The sequence below is a fragment of the Callorhinus ursinus genome, unplaced genomic scaffold (assembly GCF_003265705.2).
Source record: "Callorhinus ursinus isolate GAN/ISIS: 27379988/994484 unplaced genomic scaffold, GSC_fseal_2.0 scaffold45, whole genome shotgun sequence".
NCBI lineage: Eukaryota > Metazoa > Chordata > Mammalia > Carnivora > Otariidae > Callorhinus > Callorhinus ursinus.
The window spans coordinates 9,727,363-9,742,325 of NW_027397107.1; the positions used below are offsets into that span (position 1 = coordinate 9,727,363).

At 45.2% G+C, this 14,963-nt stretch overlaps 1 protein-coding gene across 15 annotated transcripts in view; it reads right to left on the minus strand.

Moving 5' to 3' along the window:
* Positions 1 to 14,963, minus strand: part of AKAP13 (A-kinase anchoring protein 13) — a 317,159-nt gene that overhangs the window by 15,745 nt on the left and 286,451 nt on the right. For 11 of the 15 annotated variants that reach the window (XM_073882272.1, XM_073882271.1, XM_025893079.2 and 8 more), the window contains 9 exons: positions 14,836 to 14,902; positions 10,873 to 11,008; positions 9,337 to 9,449; positions 8,623 to 8,775; positions 7,754 to 8,004; positions 5,300 to 5,425; positions 5,072 to 5,189; positions 3,981 to 4,229; positions 143 to 219 (listed from right to left, as the gene is read on the minus strand). In XM_073882272.1, the coding sequence (XP_073738373.1) occupies positions 143 to 219; positions 3,981 to 4,229; positions 5,072 to 5,189; positions 5,300 to 5,425; positions 7,754 to 8,004; positions 8,623 to 8,775; positions 9,337 to 9,449; positions 10,873 to 11,008; positions 14,836 to 14,902 (1,290 nt within the window). The remainder of the gene's footprint in view (positions 1 to 142; positions 220 to 3,980; positions 4,230 to 5,071; positions 5,190 to 5,299; positions 5,426 to 7,753; positions 8,005 to 8,622; positions 8,776 to 9,336; positions 9,450 to 10,872; positions 11,009 to 14,835; positions 14,903 to 14,963) is intronic. The other 4 variants (XM_025893070.2, XM_025893081.2, XM_025893069.2 and 1 more) reach the window with 3 other exon arrangements.

A 14,963-nucleotide genomic window follows, 5' to 3' on the forward strand; every position in this document is an offset into this window, starting at 1 on the left:
CTGAGGAAATAGAGGACTCTGTCCTGAGCAAAGTATGCTGGAAGGGTGGGAGAGCAAGAACCCAGCGTTCCGACCCCATACTTAAGCCAGCTGTTTCAAATACTATTTGTTACAAACAGAGGAGACTGACGGTTCAGCTTACCAGTGATGCGAAGACGTATTTCTGGTCTTTTTCTTGAAGGAACACTAAAATGTCAGTAAGCAGAACTGCCTGAACCTCTGTGAAGTGGGGAAGGAGAGGAAGGACAAGGGTTACTTAGCAGTGAAGCAAGTCAGAGGCCAACTCAGCACTCCAGCCCACAGAGCAGATCAGGACGGGAGAGTGCTCTCCCTCCACTCCTCCAAGGTGATGGATGCGTTTACATTTCTGCAGGATCCACATCGGGTCATTACATTTTCAGAGGCATTTTTTAATGTAGTTATCACCAAAGCCTTATCTTGACAAAGCTTGAGTACTCCATTCTGGAAAGATATATCCCATAAGGAGAGACTTGACGAACAAAATACTTTAAGAATAAAGCTGGGAAGGACTTTAACAGATAGTAATAGCAACATATTCCACCAAATATTCAGGTCATAATACCCCTCGACTTCGGATCCTAATACTGGGAGAGGTGTGGGACAGCAGACCGGAGAGCTGCCAAAAGGTGATGTATCGAAAGAGCTCAGTCTAATGCAAGGTAGGCTTCCCCCGCACCCGCAGGAGGAGAGAATGGCTCCACAAGGCCGTCTCATTCCACCGGTACATGCGAACACAATGGCTCGTCCCCCGGCTCCAAGAGGTCCCACTCAGCCTCAACCTCTACCCACAGACACAGCCTGCCCTTCCTCTCAACTGAAACAAAAGCCAAAGTGAGATCCCTACTTGGATCTAGTAATCCAGGAAATGCCACCAGTTCTCGCTCTGTTGGAGAACAGGAAGCGGCATCTTCCAGTACGCCCCTAATGTAGTTAGAGCTAACAGGCTGGCCCCTCCGTGTCATCGACCCCCGCAGCCCCTTGGGGAGAGAACGGAGAGGACTTATGCGGCCCCCTCCCAGGCGGTCAGGCCTTCTCTCCTGCTTCTGCCCCCACCGGAAGGCCCTCTCTGGTGACTCACTACACAGCTAGGAAGAGAACAGGAGCAAGCACAGCTGGTTCCTAGGGAGGTACCGTTTTCAGCCAAGACCAACCAGGCTGTGCACGACTACTCTGTGGACCGCTATCGGTTCGGACAAGCTTCTTACAGTTTACTTGTAAATAATTTGGGTGTCTGCCAAAAAAGAAAAAAAAAAGTTCCAAAACAAGTTTCCACTTCATGGGATGCTGAGGCTTCTGTGATCAGTGTCAGTGGATCAGAGAAAAACAAGCCCAGCCCTCCCGAGGGGTGCCCAGTGCAGGACTGGCTGTTCCTGGCACGAGCTCGCCTGACGGGAAAGGGCTCCCCGCCACCCCCTAACTGCACTGGAGGCCCTTCAGGCCAGACAGAGCCTGTCCGGCTGCCACTGGCTGACCACAGCTTCATGCTCACAGCTGGAATCCAGTCGTTGCTAGTTTGGGAGTGGATAAATAAACCGCCGTGCACAGGAAAGAACCAAGTGCTGGCTCCAGGCAGCAGCTGCTCTAGGAAATTCAAGGCCTTGCAAGAGGAGGCAGGCGCTTCCCAAGTGCGGGAAGAGTCCTGATCCGGTTTCTTGGAGCATCAGAGGACTGGGGCTGGAAGGACGGAGGGAGCCTCGGGGATCACCTAGTCCAAGTTCACCATGCAGTAGGGAGACACATCTGCTGGAGGCAGGAGGGGCTCGTTCTTTTCTCTGAAAGGTTCCTGTCCTTCCTTTTCAGGCAACTCAGGCCCCTACAGCAGGGGCACTCCTGTGTCTGTCGCCAGTCTCTCCCCAAAGGCCTGGAACCGCTTGTCCTTTAAGGCACCCCCTCGCTGCCTCCACTGCTGTGCTAGAAAACAATCTACTGTGTCCCTTCCCTGCTGGAAGCCCTCCATCTGGAACCCATTCTTTGCCCACCCACGCCCACCAACAGTGTCAGCCGTCCATGTCTCCATCTGGACGAGGCCCCTCTCTGCCCATGTCCCCAGCCCTCCCTGCCACTGTCTCTGCTGCCGGAGAGCCGGGTGCGCCTGCTCTTCATCCTTCACCACTAGCTCCATGCCACTCCGCACTGCCTCCCCCAGTGCTCAGTTCAGCTCTTGGTTCCAGCACCCAGCGCACTGTGCGGCAAGCACCTCTTCACAGGCCTTTTCATTCAGAGCCCAACTTCTAGGCACGGTCAGCTTCATTCACCTTTGAGGCCCACCAATCGCCCGGGACGTCTTTACTGTTTGGTCCAAGCCGGGTGAGACGCTAGCTGGACTCTAGGCTACTGGCTGGCAGCAGTTGCCTACAGTGTTCCTGACACATGAGAGATGAGAGAGGGGCCCACATTTCATCCCTAGCCTTGGCTTTACGTCAGCGGAGCTGACGGCATCGGGCTGGCCTGCCTCGTGCATGCAGCTCGCAGGGGCCGGGGCCGGGGCCGGGGCTGGGGCATGCTCAGGGCTGCTGGTCAAGTCAGAGCTGCTATACAGGCCGAGAGAGAACAGGTTTGATGAAAAGATTTATTTAAAAAAAAAAAAAAATCAGATGTATAGATCAATCAACAAACCTCACAGTAACTTCCTTAACTTGATGTAGCTCATCCTTTAAAAGAAAAAATTAAAACCAAATGGAAAATTAGTATCCTTTATGATCTCTTGCTTAGAAGAAGATAAAAGAGATGAATTATCATCAAGTTTTAATTATCTAGTTGGTGTGAGTTAAAAATACATTTCCTCTAAGGTCTTGGGAGCTGAGAAGTCTTCTACCATCTGTCTTCAGAACAAGTGATGTGTTTTTAATCTCACAGACTCTGAATTGCTGCCTGATGGGGCTTTCCCTCCTTGCACCTGTTCCCAGAGACGCCAACCCCAAATGTGTTGCCCGTTTCTGTAGAGGAATACGCCTTCCTTTAATAGCCCAAGTTTTTGTAGTAATCTTACACTTGGTTTTTGTTTTTTTTTGCCTTTTTAAACTGCATTATGAACTTCACAATATAGAACGAGCATCTTGCCACAAGAGACACATAACACCAGAAGGTTTATAACAATGGTACCCTGAGAACAATTCAGTTCAGGAGGCATGTGTGTCTTCCTATTATAAGCTGCAGGGAAAACATCAGGATTCCAGGCCTAGGCCACACTCCTTGTGACAGCCATGGTGAGGAGGGTCAGTGCTCAGGGCCCGCAGGCGACGGCTGAACGCCTTTTCCCTCTGTTGTCTCACCTCCTCCCGAGCCTTTCCACACACGCCTCCTCACCCCGTGGCCCTCCGAGCCACTGACACGTGTCCCAGCTATACTGCAGAATGGGACCACCGACGACTGACTCGAAGCACACGACACACAGTCACTGGCTTCCAGGGCAGGGGCAGTGGCTCTCCATTATTAGCAACTTGCTCCTTTTCACCCTTCCTTTCATTTTCCTGGCTGGCACAAGATTTTTTGTTCCTCTTTGGACGTCATGGCTCCTGGGCCTGTCCCTGTGGTCTCCCGCTCCTCCCGATTCTGGACACGAAGGCCACGCCGCAACACGCAGACCCACACACCAGCCCCCCTCTGCCGCCTCCTCTCTGGGGCCGCCCCTGGTCCGCACGCCCTCGGGGCCACCGGGAGCAGGTGCCGAGAAGGGCCACCCTGCTTTGCTTTTAAATTAGTTTTTTTTTTTTTCCCCAATTTCCCTACCTGCATCATTCCCTTGTTATCTTACTGGAGGAGTTTCTGATCTTGTAATTTATCTCAACCTCATCCTTTTTGATATAAAATTAAGAACAATTAAAGGACTGTTGCTTCTGTATGATGTGCGGGCGTGGGATCCCTAGGAAAAACCTGGCGGCGGGTTTCTAACAAAAACATCTGAATTCTGCTTGCTCTTTCTCCGGTACATGGAGACTCAAGACAAAAACGAGTCTTACCTTTCAACCTTCCTGCTGCGTTCTTCAGAAACACAGCCCCATCCCGCACGAGCTTCTTCCGCTTCAAATCCTCCTTGGCAAACATCTGGCCGCTCTTCATCCTCATGATCGACTTGCTGTCTGTCTTTGTATAAATTTCATTGAGACGCACTTTCTTTTCATAACTTGCCACTTTGCTGTCCACAGCTCCAATCACATCCTTCACCAGGCTCAGGGACTGAGCCAGATCTTCCTGCTCCACATCATTGTCTTGGAAGGAAGGAATAATCCTGTTTTTAATGGATCCGTTCAGACAAGGAGGGGGAAACCTACTTCCTCGCCCCACACCGTCATTTTCCGTCTGGGGACAGGCTGATAGTGTGTCTGGCAGAGTGAAGCCAACAGACCAAAGTTCACGTGCCAATCCCTGTCATAAGGTTAATTCTAAATAAAGTTAGATGTTTTCACTGGTAGACACAATACACAATTCCATACCATGTCCCGAAGTAATAAGGATCCAACAATTTTAGGGAGGGAGAGGAGCAATAATTTTTTAACTTATGTCTTTGTTTTACCTCATCTTTAATAGAACTGCCTAGGAGCAGGGTTAGCCAAGAGAGAACCTTGTAAGTCCTGGCTAAGTGAGAAAAAGCAGCAGGTCTAGCACTCATGGAAAGAAGTGGGGGGAAGCACCACCCAATCTTGTGGTAAGGGAGAAGATGCTCAGGGTGCAGAATCTGGAAGGAGTCAGTAAGTGGTTCTTTCCCTTCCTGCTCTCATCCACCCTACATCTGGTGATGCAGCATTTCAAGTTTTCACTTAAGAAAACTTTTTTTTTTTGTTTTTAAAGATTTTATTTATTTATTTGAGAGAGAGAGAGAGCACATGAGAGGGGGGAGGGTCAGAGGGAGAAGCAGACACCCTGCTGAGCACGTTGCTTAACCAACTGAACCACCCAGGTGCCCCAAGAAAATAGTTTTTAAGGCAAAACACAGGATCTCCCTATAGACCTGTGAGAGCCTGAAGGAACTCTTCCTTGGGGCCCCTTGTGCTGCTGGACAGACGGGAAACAGTCCACGGGCACACACGACTGGGTAAGGAGAGGGGCTCACCTTTGGTACACTGCAATATTCTTTGGAATAAAACTGGGTATTTGGTGATCCGCTGGGTCACCAGCAATATGCATTCTGGGATTCCCAGCCTCCTCACGACGGCGCTGCTCATCTTCTTCTGCAAAGGACAGAACAGATTATCAGGAGCTACTGGAGGAAGGTTCTCGTTCAACTGACAGCAACAGTGCCCCAGACAACCATGCAGATTTCCATTTTTCACACCAGTACCTTCACAAAGGCCTGGAACCGCTTGTCCTTGGTATAAATGTCTTTAAAGTAGTTCACAGACTGGTTATGCTGCCCACAAAACTTGCCGTACGTCTTCTTTAGGCGTTCTGCATTCTCCCCTGAAAACTGTGGAGAAAAGCCAAGAGACATTAAGTCGGAGCTCAGGGTGCTAAAATTTTACCACCATTTTGTATACGGTTTCCAGTCTATTCATAAAACCCAAGAGCGCTTCCCCAAGAATTCCTCCCAAAGATTCAAATGGCGCAGCAGCTCTGGAAAACAGTCTGGCAGTTCCTTGGAAAGCTACAGTTACTGTGTGACCAGCAATTCCGCTCTGAGGCATAGAATGTACTCTGCACAAAAACTTGGATATGAAAGTTCATGGGTACCATATTCACAAGTGCCCCCAAGTGGAAAGAAACCAAATGTCCCTTAAAGGATAAATACAATGTGGCAGATGCACAGGATGGACCACTATTCAGCCACAAAGAGGAATGGCATATGGATACATGTTACAATACTGATGAACCTTGAAAGCATTATTCTAAGTGAGAAAAGCCAACTGCAAAGGTCTCCATATTGTTTTATCCCATTTACATAATAAGTCCAGAACAGACCAATCCAGAGAGACAGAGAGGAGATTAGTGGATGCCCAGGGTAGGGGCAGTCGAGGGGCAGGGTGATAAAGATGCTCTAAAATTGACTCTGATGACAGGTGCCCAACTCCGTGAATATAAACCACTGAGCTGTACATTTTTTTTTTTTTTTTTTTTTTGAGCTGTATACTTTCAATGGGTGCATTATATGGCATACGAATTTATTTCATTAAACATGTTATATATATTTTAAGAAACAACCACCCAGAAATATCTATGTACTGTGCACTTAAGTAATGCAAAATGTGTTCTAATGTCCATGTGTCATAAACACGGTGGTAAAACAAGGAGGCTCACTAGAAGTTAAAAATTTCACCTTGATAAAGTTAGAAAGGTATCAGAAATAGCTATTCTTACCTAGGGATCTGCATACCTCTCCTGCCTCAGGTCAGCAGTCCTAACAGTTCTGCGTGGCCTTTCATCATTCCTAAAATGTGTGCGATCTCAATGGCTCATCGGAAGATATGTTCACTTTGGGGGAAACCAATGAGTTTCTGTATGGGGTCCATATGATGCTTGCTAAGCATCAATTTCCACTGTACTAAAAACCTCTGAAGGCAACACAAATCAATCCTTACCAGAAAAACTTGAAAAAAGGCTCAGGGTAGCTAGCTTTTCCTCTTCCTCTTTACCAAAGGGGAAGCTAAGGCAGAGAGTTTAGGTGCTCCACTCCCGTCACAAAGCAAGTGCTCTAAAAGGGTGATTCTAGAACTGGCACACAGAGCCAATAAATGGACGCCATGGGGGAGGGGCTAAGATATGAATCCTTAGGTGCATGAGTACAGTGAGCCATGGACAACACCAGTCAGGGTTAGATGAGGGACCTGTGCGGGTCTGAGGGCAGAGAGAGGGTCATGGAAAATGTTGGGAGGGGATGTTTGGGGAGGAAAGGTCCTCACCTGCAGAGCTGACCGCTCCCACTTTGAGGCCCTATTTGCGGCAGACAGCTGCGTTCCGGCGTGCACCGCACTGTGCGTGCATTTACCTCCTACCATGCCTACGTTCACCTGGGAGCATGGGGTCCATGAGGCACAGGTCGACGCTAGTCTGCCTTTGTGGTTTCAGCTGGGATTTATGCCCAGTAAACAGGTGAGAGAGGAATGAATGAATGAGGCGAGGGGTATGGACTGAATAATATAAGGGAAGGACAACACTTCCAGCTCTTGGGCAAGTGTTCCAGCAACGAAGCCTCTGCTTCCACCCCGAGGCAGAGACCTGCTAGGGAAGAAGAGCTAGTCGGCTTCGCTGTGCCCATCTGTCTGTTAGGGTTAAACTAGCAACACTTTTTTCAAAATAACTTCTGGTCCAACTGTTTTTGGAGCAGGGTTGAAACCATACCACACCTTGATGAAAATATCAGCAAGATCTATTTTATGAATTATTTTAGATAGTTTCTTATTCAATTTTCTATGCTCAGTTGGTTTTCAGATAAATGAGCTCCTTTTTGATTTGAGGCACGGGGGACGTTGAGATTCCAACAGATAGCTTTTGATTTCTTAAACTACCCTGTTTCTGCTGACAGTCTGGATGCTGAGAAAGGAAAATGGACTTTTACTGAGTATCTACCATATATGCTAGGTATTTGATGTATACATTCCTTTTAATTTTAAAAAACGGTGTTAGAGAAAATCTGTCCTCATTTACAGAAAAGGAAACTGGATGCTCAGAGAGATTCAATAACTTGCCTAAGCTTATAAAGATAACGAACAGTACAGCCAGGATGTGAGTGAGTGGCTGCTGAACCCTAAAGCTTCACTTTTTACCCCATTTTTTGGGAAAGATCCTTCTCATTGCTCACCTGATTTACAAGCACATCTCCCATCCTCTTGATGAGAAAGTTCTTTTCACTTTTATCCACCAGAGATTCCTTCTTCCGCTCCAGGATCCTCTGAAAGAACTGGCTATGGATACTGATCAGCTCATCCAAACAGGGGAAGAGCTTCTCCACCGTCTGCTGCTCAAAGAGCAGCTCCGTCATCATCCCCCGGCTGTACACGTCGCTCATGATCTTCAGCGTCCGGATGTGGTGCAACTCTGTCTGCATCAACTCTGAAGGAGGACAAAGCTTAACGGTCAGGAATGTTTCCTTTAAAGCGTTCTCCTTCAGAGGTCATCTGTGGCCATTTAGAGCCCACTTTAGTCTTAAAGCTGTTTACAGCACAATTTAAACTTAAAAACTGGGTCAACAGCTGTCTTTCCCCTAAAGTGTTCTCATCTGATTCCTCTATTTCACGTGACCTAACAGTGTTTTCTGACAGCATACTGGATTCCATCACTCTTTTAAATGGTGGTTTCCCAAGTGGTCTTCGTTGGATTCAGAGCCTTTCATAATTTACTGTGTCCCATTTCATAGAAATGACTCGTGCTTGGTTTCCAGTGTAGCTGAGGAATCAAACTGTACCATCACAAGAGATCTCTTTCTAGGGCGGCTGCGTAAATAAGCACTCACAGTCAATAAGACATTCAATAAAATTAAAGGAAACAATTTTAAAGAGAAAAGGATAGATATAAGATCCTGTCTCTAGACCTCAAAGTTTTTGAAGAAAATCTCTGACATGCTACATACTTGAAAATTGGCTTTCCATGGTCTAGCAATTCCCCTGATAAAAAATGCTGCACAATGCAAACCAAGTACCAAGTATTAGTGGAGGAAATGGAGAGTCTCACCATAAATCACTTCTTGCCGTTTGACCACATCTTTCTTTTGCTGTTTCAGAAACTTGCTGTCCACTATGCGACTCCAGGACTCGGCTTCTAGTTGTTTGGATTCCATCTCGAAGTCCCCCATTAGCTGTCCTTCATTCATGTCTGTACCTACTCCTCAAAATATCAAAAGATCAGGATCAGAATCTGGGTTCTGTGAGCTCTAGAAAGCCTACGCTGGACTCAGTTCCACCTTCCTCGGGTGGTGACTTCATAAGACACAAACATGGCATTGACACAGGGAATATTCCCAGAACGCAAAGTCTAGTACCAGAGAAGAATCATTTCCAAATGTTTGGGAGTGACACATTCCACATTCACGACCCTGGATAAGAGTGATAAATATCACACAAATCAAATGTGACTGAAATTCAGGATTCCTATGTGAATAAGGAATTGAGAAGGACCTGGTCACTTTACTTGTTGAAGACCGCAGGCTCACAACCTGTCGAGAGAGCTACAACTGACCGCGTACCAAAAGTCCAGGTGAAGGACAAGTGTTTGTACTAGAGAATGACCACATGAAAGTCAACGACATCCCTCAATGGACAACTACCTAACAACTGGGTAAGTCTGATTACCAATTCATTATAAAGAGTTTGCTGTTTTAGAGGCAGGTTAGGGAACGGCACCCAGTCTCCACAGATGTGTAAGACACAGGCCATCATTTCCTCTTACCCTCATCAGTTAGTGACTCTGTTGACTCATTGACCTTGCTGATTTTATTTAGTGAGTCTGTTGAATGAGACAGGAATTTCCAGGTGTTTGATATGTTCTCGTCATTGCCAACTCTGGGGACAAAAAGAAGCAACCTACTGTCAAACACATTTTGATAAACCATGGTCTGCATTCTCAACCTGAAAAACTCTAAAAATGACAGCTGGCTCTAAGTACCAAATGATGAAAGACAAATTACTTAATGTCAGGTACCCGGCAACATGCAACACAAACTATTAATGAAGGTCAGAAGCATCTAATGTCATTACAAACTTGAACTTCTTGAGCCTTCAATTTTTTTTTTTTTAAAGCATAGGTAGCAAGGAGAATGCTCTTCCCTTAAACTCTCTACACATCACATAAGAAATTTCTCCATTTGCAACTCACTGTGTAACCACTAACTTTATCTCCTTGTTCTCTAAATAACCTGTAGACCAAGCACTTCTAATAAACTGTATTCCCTGGACTTTCTCAAACCCAACCCACCAGCCAGCACAGTAGGCCCCCAGTAATGTTTCTGGTAGGATCCAAAAGCAAGCCAGAGTCATTTAAAGCTTTACATTTTATTTAAAGACTAGCTTTTTAAAGTCACATTGCAAACAAATTTTGAAACCATAACAACTCTGAAAGGCCTCTGAATAATGACAATACAAAGACAAAACAAAATAAAAATACCTGAAACTTTTTTTTAACAAGAAAACACTAGCCAGCACAGAGGGTAGGATGTACAGACCAAGGAAGATTTGCATCTTTAGTTAAGAATCTTGTTCCGGCCCAGGTGAAGAGAGGTGGAAGAGATGCTTTCAGTCCTACATTTGAGATGACTTCTTTACTTGATGGGAAAGCAGGAGTCTTATTACCCAAAACAGCCAGCAACATCATAATCAGCCCTGTGCCAGCCATGTGACAGCTTCGGCCTGAATAGTCAGGGGCCGTGGAAACTTTTGCAGGGACCACAAAAGGAACTTCATGCAAATGAGTGAGTGGGGACCCAATAGTCGTAACTGGCCCATTATTCACTCCCATGAAACTGACTCAGGAGTCAATATGCAAGCACAGGAAAGAGATTTATAAAAAGCAGAAACACTAGGTTCATCTGACCAACAGAAAAGTGTAATATCTGAAAATACAAGTGGTTACAAACAAAAATCAGAAATAAGTCATCCCCCCCGGCCCCTCCATTTTCACTTCTTATTTTCATCTAAAAACCATCTTTTTTTAACTCAGGTTCCTTAAAAGCGAGGTTGACCATGCATGAAGCATAGGACAACGTGGCTGATGATGGTGTTTAAAGGGGATCCTTGCTACAAAATGGCAGGCATGACAGTGCTTCAAAATGCAATCCCCATTCTCCATGTCTGTAACACTTGGTTGTGCACCAAGTCATTATTTTATACACTTTTTTTCCCAATGAGAAGAATCTCTTTGTCAAATGATATGGTTATTAAGCTCTTGTCACCTAGCTGTCAACTGTGCAATCTTTAAATCCCCACTTACCCAGCAATGTTCTGTATGGAGACGCTCTTGGAGAGTGAGACACTCTGCTGGGACCGTCTGTTGGCAAACATGGGAATGGCAGTAGCTTCATCCGCCAGGAGGACTGCAGATCGAGGACGCTCCTTGGGCTGTGAGGCTGTAAAGGAAGAGAGGACACCGGCTGAACCACGTATCCAAGCTCACAAGTAGTGACTCATCTGACAAATGCCAAATAGAAGCAAATTTCTTTAAAACAGATTTGCCCTGGGAGTGTAAGTGGGTACAAAAACTCTACAAAGGACAATCTGGCAGTATCTATTGAAACTGCAAATGCCTATATTCTTTGATCCGGATTTCCATTTTAGGATAGGTTTATTCTACCTTTTTTTTTTTTTTTTTTTTTAATATAATCTCTACTCCCAAGATGGGGTTTGAACTCACAACCCCAAGATCAAGAGTCTCAGGTTCTACCGATTGAGCCAGTCAGGCACCCTGGATATGTTTATTCTATAAGATACACTTGTGATGCTTGAAAGGACATTATGTCCAAAGTCATTCAATGCAACGTTGTTGGTTAAAGCAAAATACAGGCAATGACACAAATGAGTATCAAAAGAAGATCTATTAACAAATTATGGTACATCACACAGTGAAATACTGTGTAGCTTTAAAAAAAAAAAAATGAGTACACTCTCCATGAATTGATGCAGATCTCCAAGATAATATCGTTAACGAGGGGAAAAAAATCAAGGCCCAGAACAAAGCTGCACAACAGACTTCCACGTTTAAAAAAAAAAAAAGAAAAAGAAGCCAAATTGGTATTTGCTTTACTTCAATAAAGAAACTTGAAGATAAATATAAAATTAAGAAGAGTGGTTAGCTGTGGGGTGGCATGGAGATTAGGCAATAGGGATGAAGAATCATGGGATGACAGTATATTTAAACACAGAAGATAAAGTAAAATAAAATAAAATTGGAAGAATTTTAAGCATAAAAGGAACCAGAGATAACAGAGGCCAGTGTTCTTTGCGAGTGCCTATCCAGCCACATCTGAGGTGCTTGGGAGATATGCAAACTCCCAGCCCTTCTCGTCCCTTGGGGGTGGGACCTGGGAGTCCACACATTTTACGATCCCCAAGTGATTCTTCTGCACGTTGTTGGAGAATGCAGATTTTGACCAATTCCTTTAATTTACAGCTGAGAAAAATGCAACACTTTACTGTCACATAGCTAAGCTGTTCTCATGCTGTGCAGGTCTCCTGAACATGACCAGAGAGGACACTGAAGCTCTAATTTTACACTCAAGTGTCACACTGGCATTTGGCTACCAAATTATTTTTCCTTGGTAACTGAGCTCGTGCTCCAGACACGAGCTGCATGATCTCTCTATCCCCAGGAGTGTCAAGAGACGGAGGAAATAAGACTGGGGCAGCTGTTATGACATTCACGGCATTACAGGATGTTTCTGACTTAATAAAAATTAATAAAACCATTAATTTCCAATCCAAATTCTATTTAGAGGAAGGTGATACAATAAAACACCAGAAACACACTACCTACCATATGACCAGAGCGTTCCTGCAGGAAGCACATGAGAAGCAGGAGATGTGGGCCCTGCCCCAACAGGGAATAAGAATGACGACAGAAAAGGGAATGTGCTGAAGTGTCTGAGAGCCTGGGGCCTATCCTCGGTGTTTTAGGAGGGAGGTCAGTGAGCGGATAAGATCCGACAGAGGAAGAGACGCTGGTCCTTGAAGAAGGGCAAGGATGTGGGTAGTCAGAGGGAAAGGAGGACACTGTGATGAGAACTGTATGAACGAAGGCAGAAATAATCACGGAGTAAAACACAAGGAGAAGAGAACAAAGAAGGAAAGACGAGGTATATGAAGAATCAGTAGAAAAGGCTGGAGAAGCAGAAGGAAGTCATGCTACGCAAAACCCTAAAAGTGATAAAGGACAAGTCTGGGGCTTTTTCTGAATTTTTTAATTTTTTAAGTAACCTCCACACCCAACGTGGGGCTCGGACTCACAACCCCGAGATCAAGAGTCACACTGACTGAGCCAGCCAGGTGTCCCAAGAACAACTTTGTTTTTAAAGGACAGAATAGGGGGGTGAAAATAACAGCTTTCCCTTGTTTGAAACCAATCCCTACTCCACTCAGGAAAGTGATGTAATATCTGAGCCTCAGTTTCCCTATTTCTGGGGACGATGAAAGTAGCCGAAGCTAACACTTAAGGAGGCCTACTATCAGGTTCTTTATGGGTGTGATCTCATTTAAACCTGAGAACCACCCGTTGAAACTGTTACCATCCGTTCACAGAGGAGGAAAATGAAGTACAGGGTGGGGATGTAGTAAGTGCCCAAGGTCACAGGGCTACTGAGTGGTAGGGCTGGACCCAAACCCATACAACTTGAATCCACAATCTGTACTCTTCACCACCACACTGTGTCGGAAGGTGTAAAACAGGAGTGAGATTACTTGTGTCAGAGGTAACACACATAACCTGACATATAACAGGTATTAAAAAAAAAAAAAAAAGCTTATATTCTCTGATGTGGAAAAAAACACAGATTTCTGAAGCAAGGGATAATGTCTCAGAAAAAAAGTTTAAGGAAGATCAGACTGGTAAAAGATGTTGGAATGGACTGGATCACTGATTAAAGTGGGTGTCGGTCTGGCGAAACCTTTCTTATAGTAATCTACATGCAAAGATTGATAATAAGCAGACTTAATCCACCTAGAGGGAATCTGCACGCTTCTGGAAGAACTCAGAGCAACTCGGTGTGGAGCAGCGGTTCTCAAGCTTGAGTGTGATTCAGACTCACCTGGAGGATCTATTCAAGCACAGATCATAGGGCTCCACCTCTGGGATTTCTGATTTAGCAGGTCTCAGTAGGGCCCAAGAATGCACACTTCTTATCCATCCAGGAACTACACTTTGAAAAACACTGCCTTAGGGTAAGTCCCACACAGGTGCCCGTAGAGCCAATTAAGATGATATTCAGTACTGCATTATTTACAGTGGCAGTTGGAAATGACTTAGATATCCATCTTTGGGGGAACCGATAATTAAATTATGGAACAACAGCTTATACATACAAACATGAGTAGATTTTAAAATGGCAGACTGAGAAAAAAGAATGAAGAAGTGTAAGTCATATCTAATACAAATGCAACACACAGTTATTTTCAGATATAAACATCTGTGTAAAGACAGAGCATATCAGAAAGATACATGTTAAATAACTATAGTGGGCGCTACGGAGGGGAAGGAAGGAGGAAGGGAATGGGGAATGAAAAAGGGAGAACATTAAGTAAAACCACAGTGGAGCCTTGCACACACTGGTGAATGGGACGCTGTGATTTACTGAATTTTGTGTACCACTTGAAGCCCTTGGGGAAAAAAGAGAATTATTTACTTAACTTCACAGTTTATAAACTAAGAAGTTTTTTTTAAAAAGATTTTATTTATTCATTTGAGAGAGAGAGCGCACATGCACGCAGGGGCGAGGAGCAGAGGGAGAAGCAGACTCCCTGATTGAGCAGAGAACCTGATACGGGGCTCGATCCCGGGACCCTGAGATCATGACCTGAGCCAAAGGCAAACTGAGCCACCAAGGCACCCCTAAACTAAGAAGTTTAATCAGAAAGATCTCATTTTCTTTGTGCAACCGTGAGGTGCTAAAAACAAGCATAACTGTCAACCCATGGAAGAGGAATTTCGAGATGCATCGGATCACCTGCTTAGACAGACAACAGGGGTGCCTTTCAAGCCAGTACACACACTATTCTAGAAGCCTTCCAAGGGAGTTTGATGGTAGAACGTTAGGCTTTTGGTCAATCACCTGCAGCCTCCTCTAACTTACCACAAAATAAACACTCAAATCTTGATTAAGAATAACAGATGAATATTAGAGAAGTGTGTTTAAGTCCTGAGCCAGAGTCAAAAAGGGCTGGAAGAGAGCAGGGCTGAGTGACTTACGCTTGCTCCTCATGATGACTGTGGGCAGCGAAGATGTGTCCTGTGCCTGAAGGCTCCCTCTGGGCTGCTGAAGGAAAAAGGGAATAAATAAATACACGCAGACCGCATCCACAATTTCTCCTCTGTAC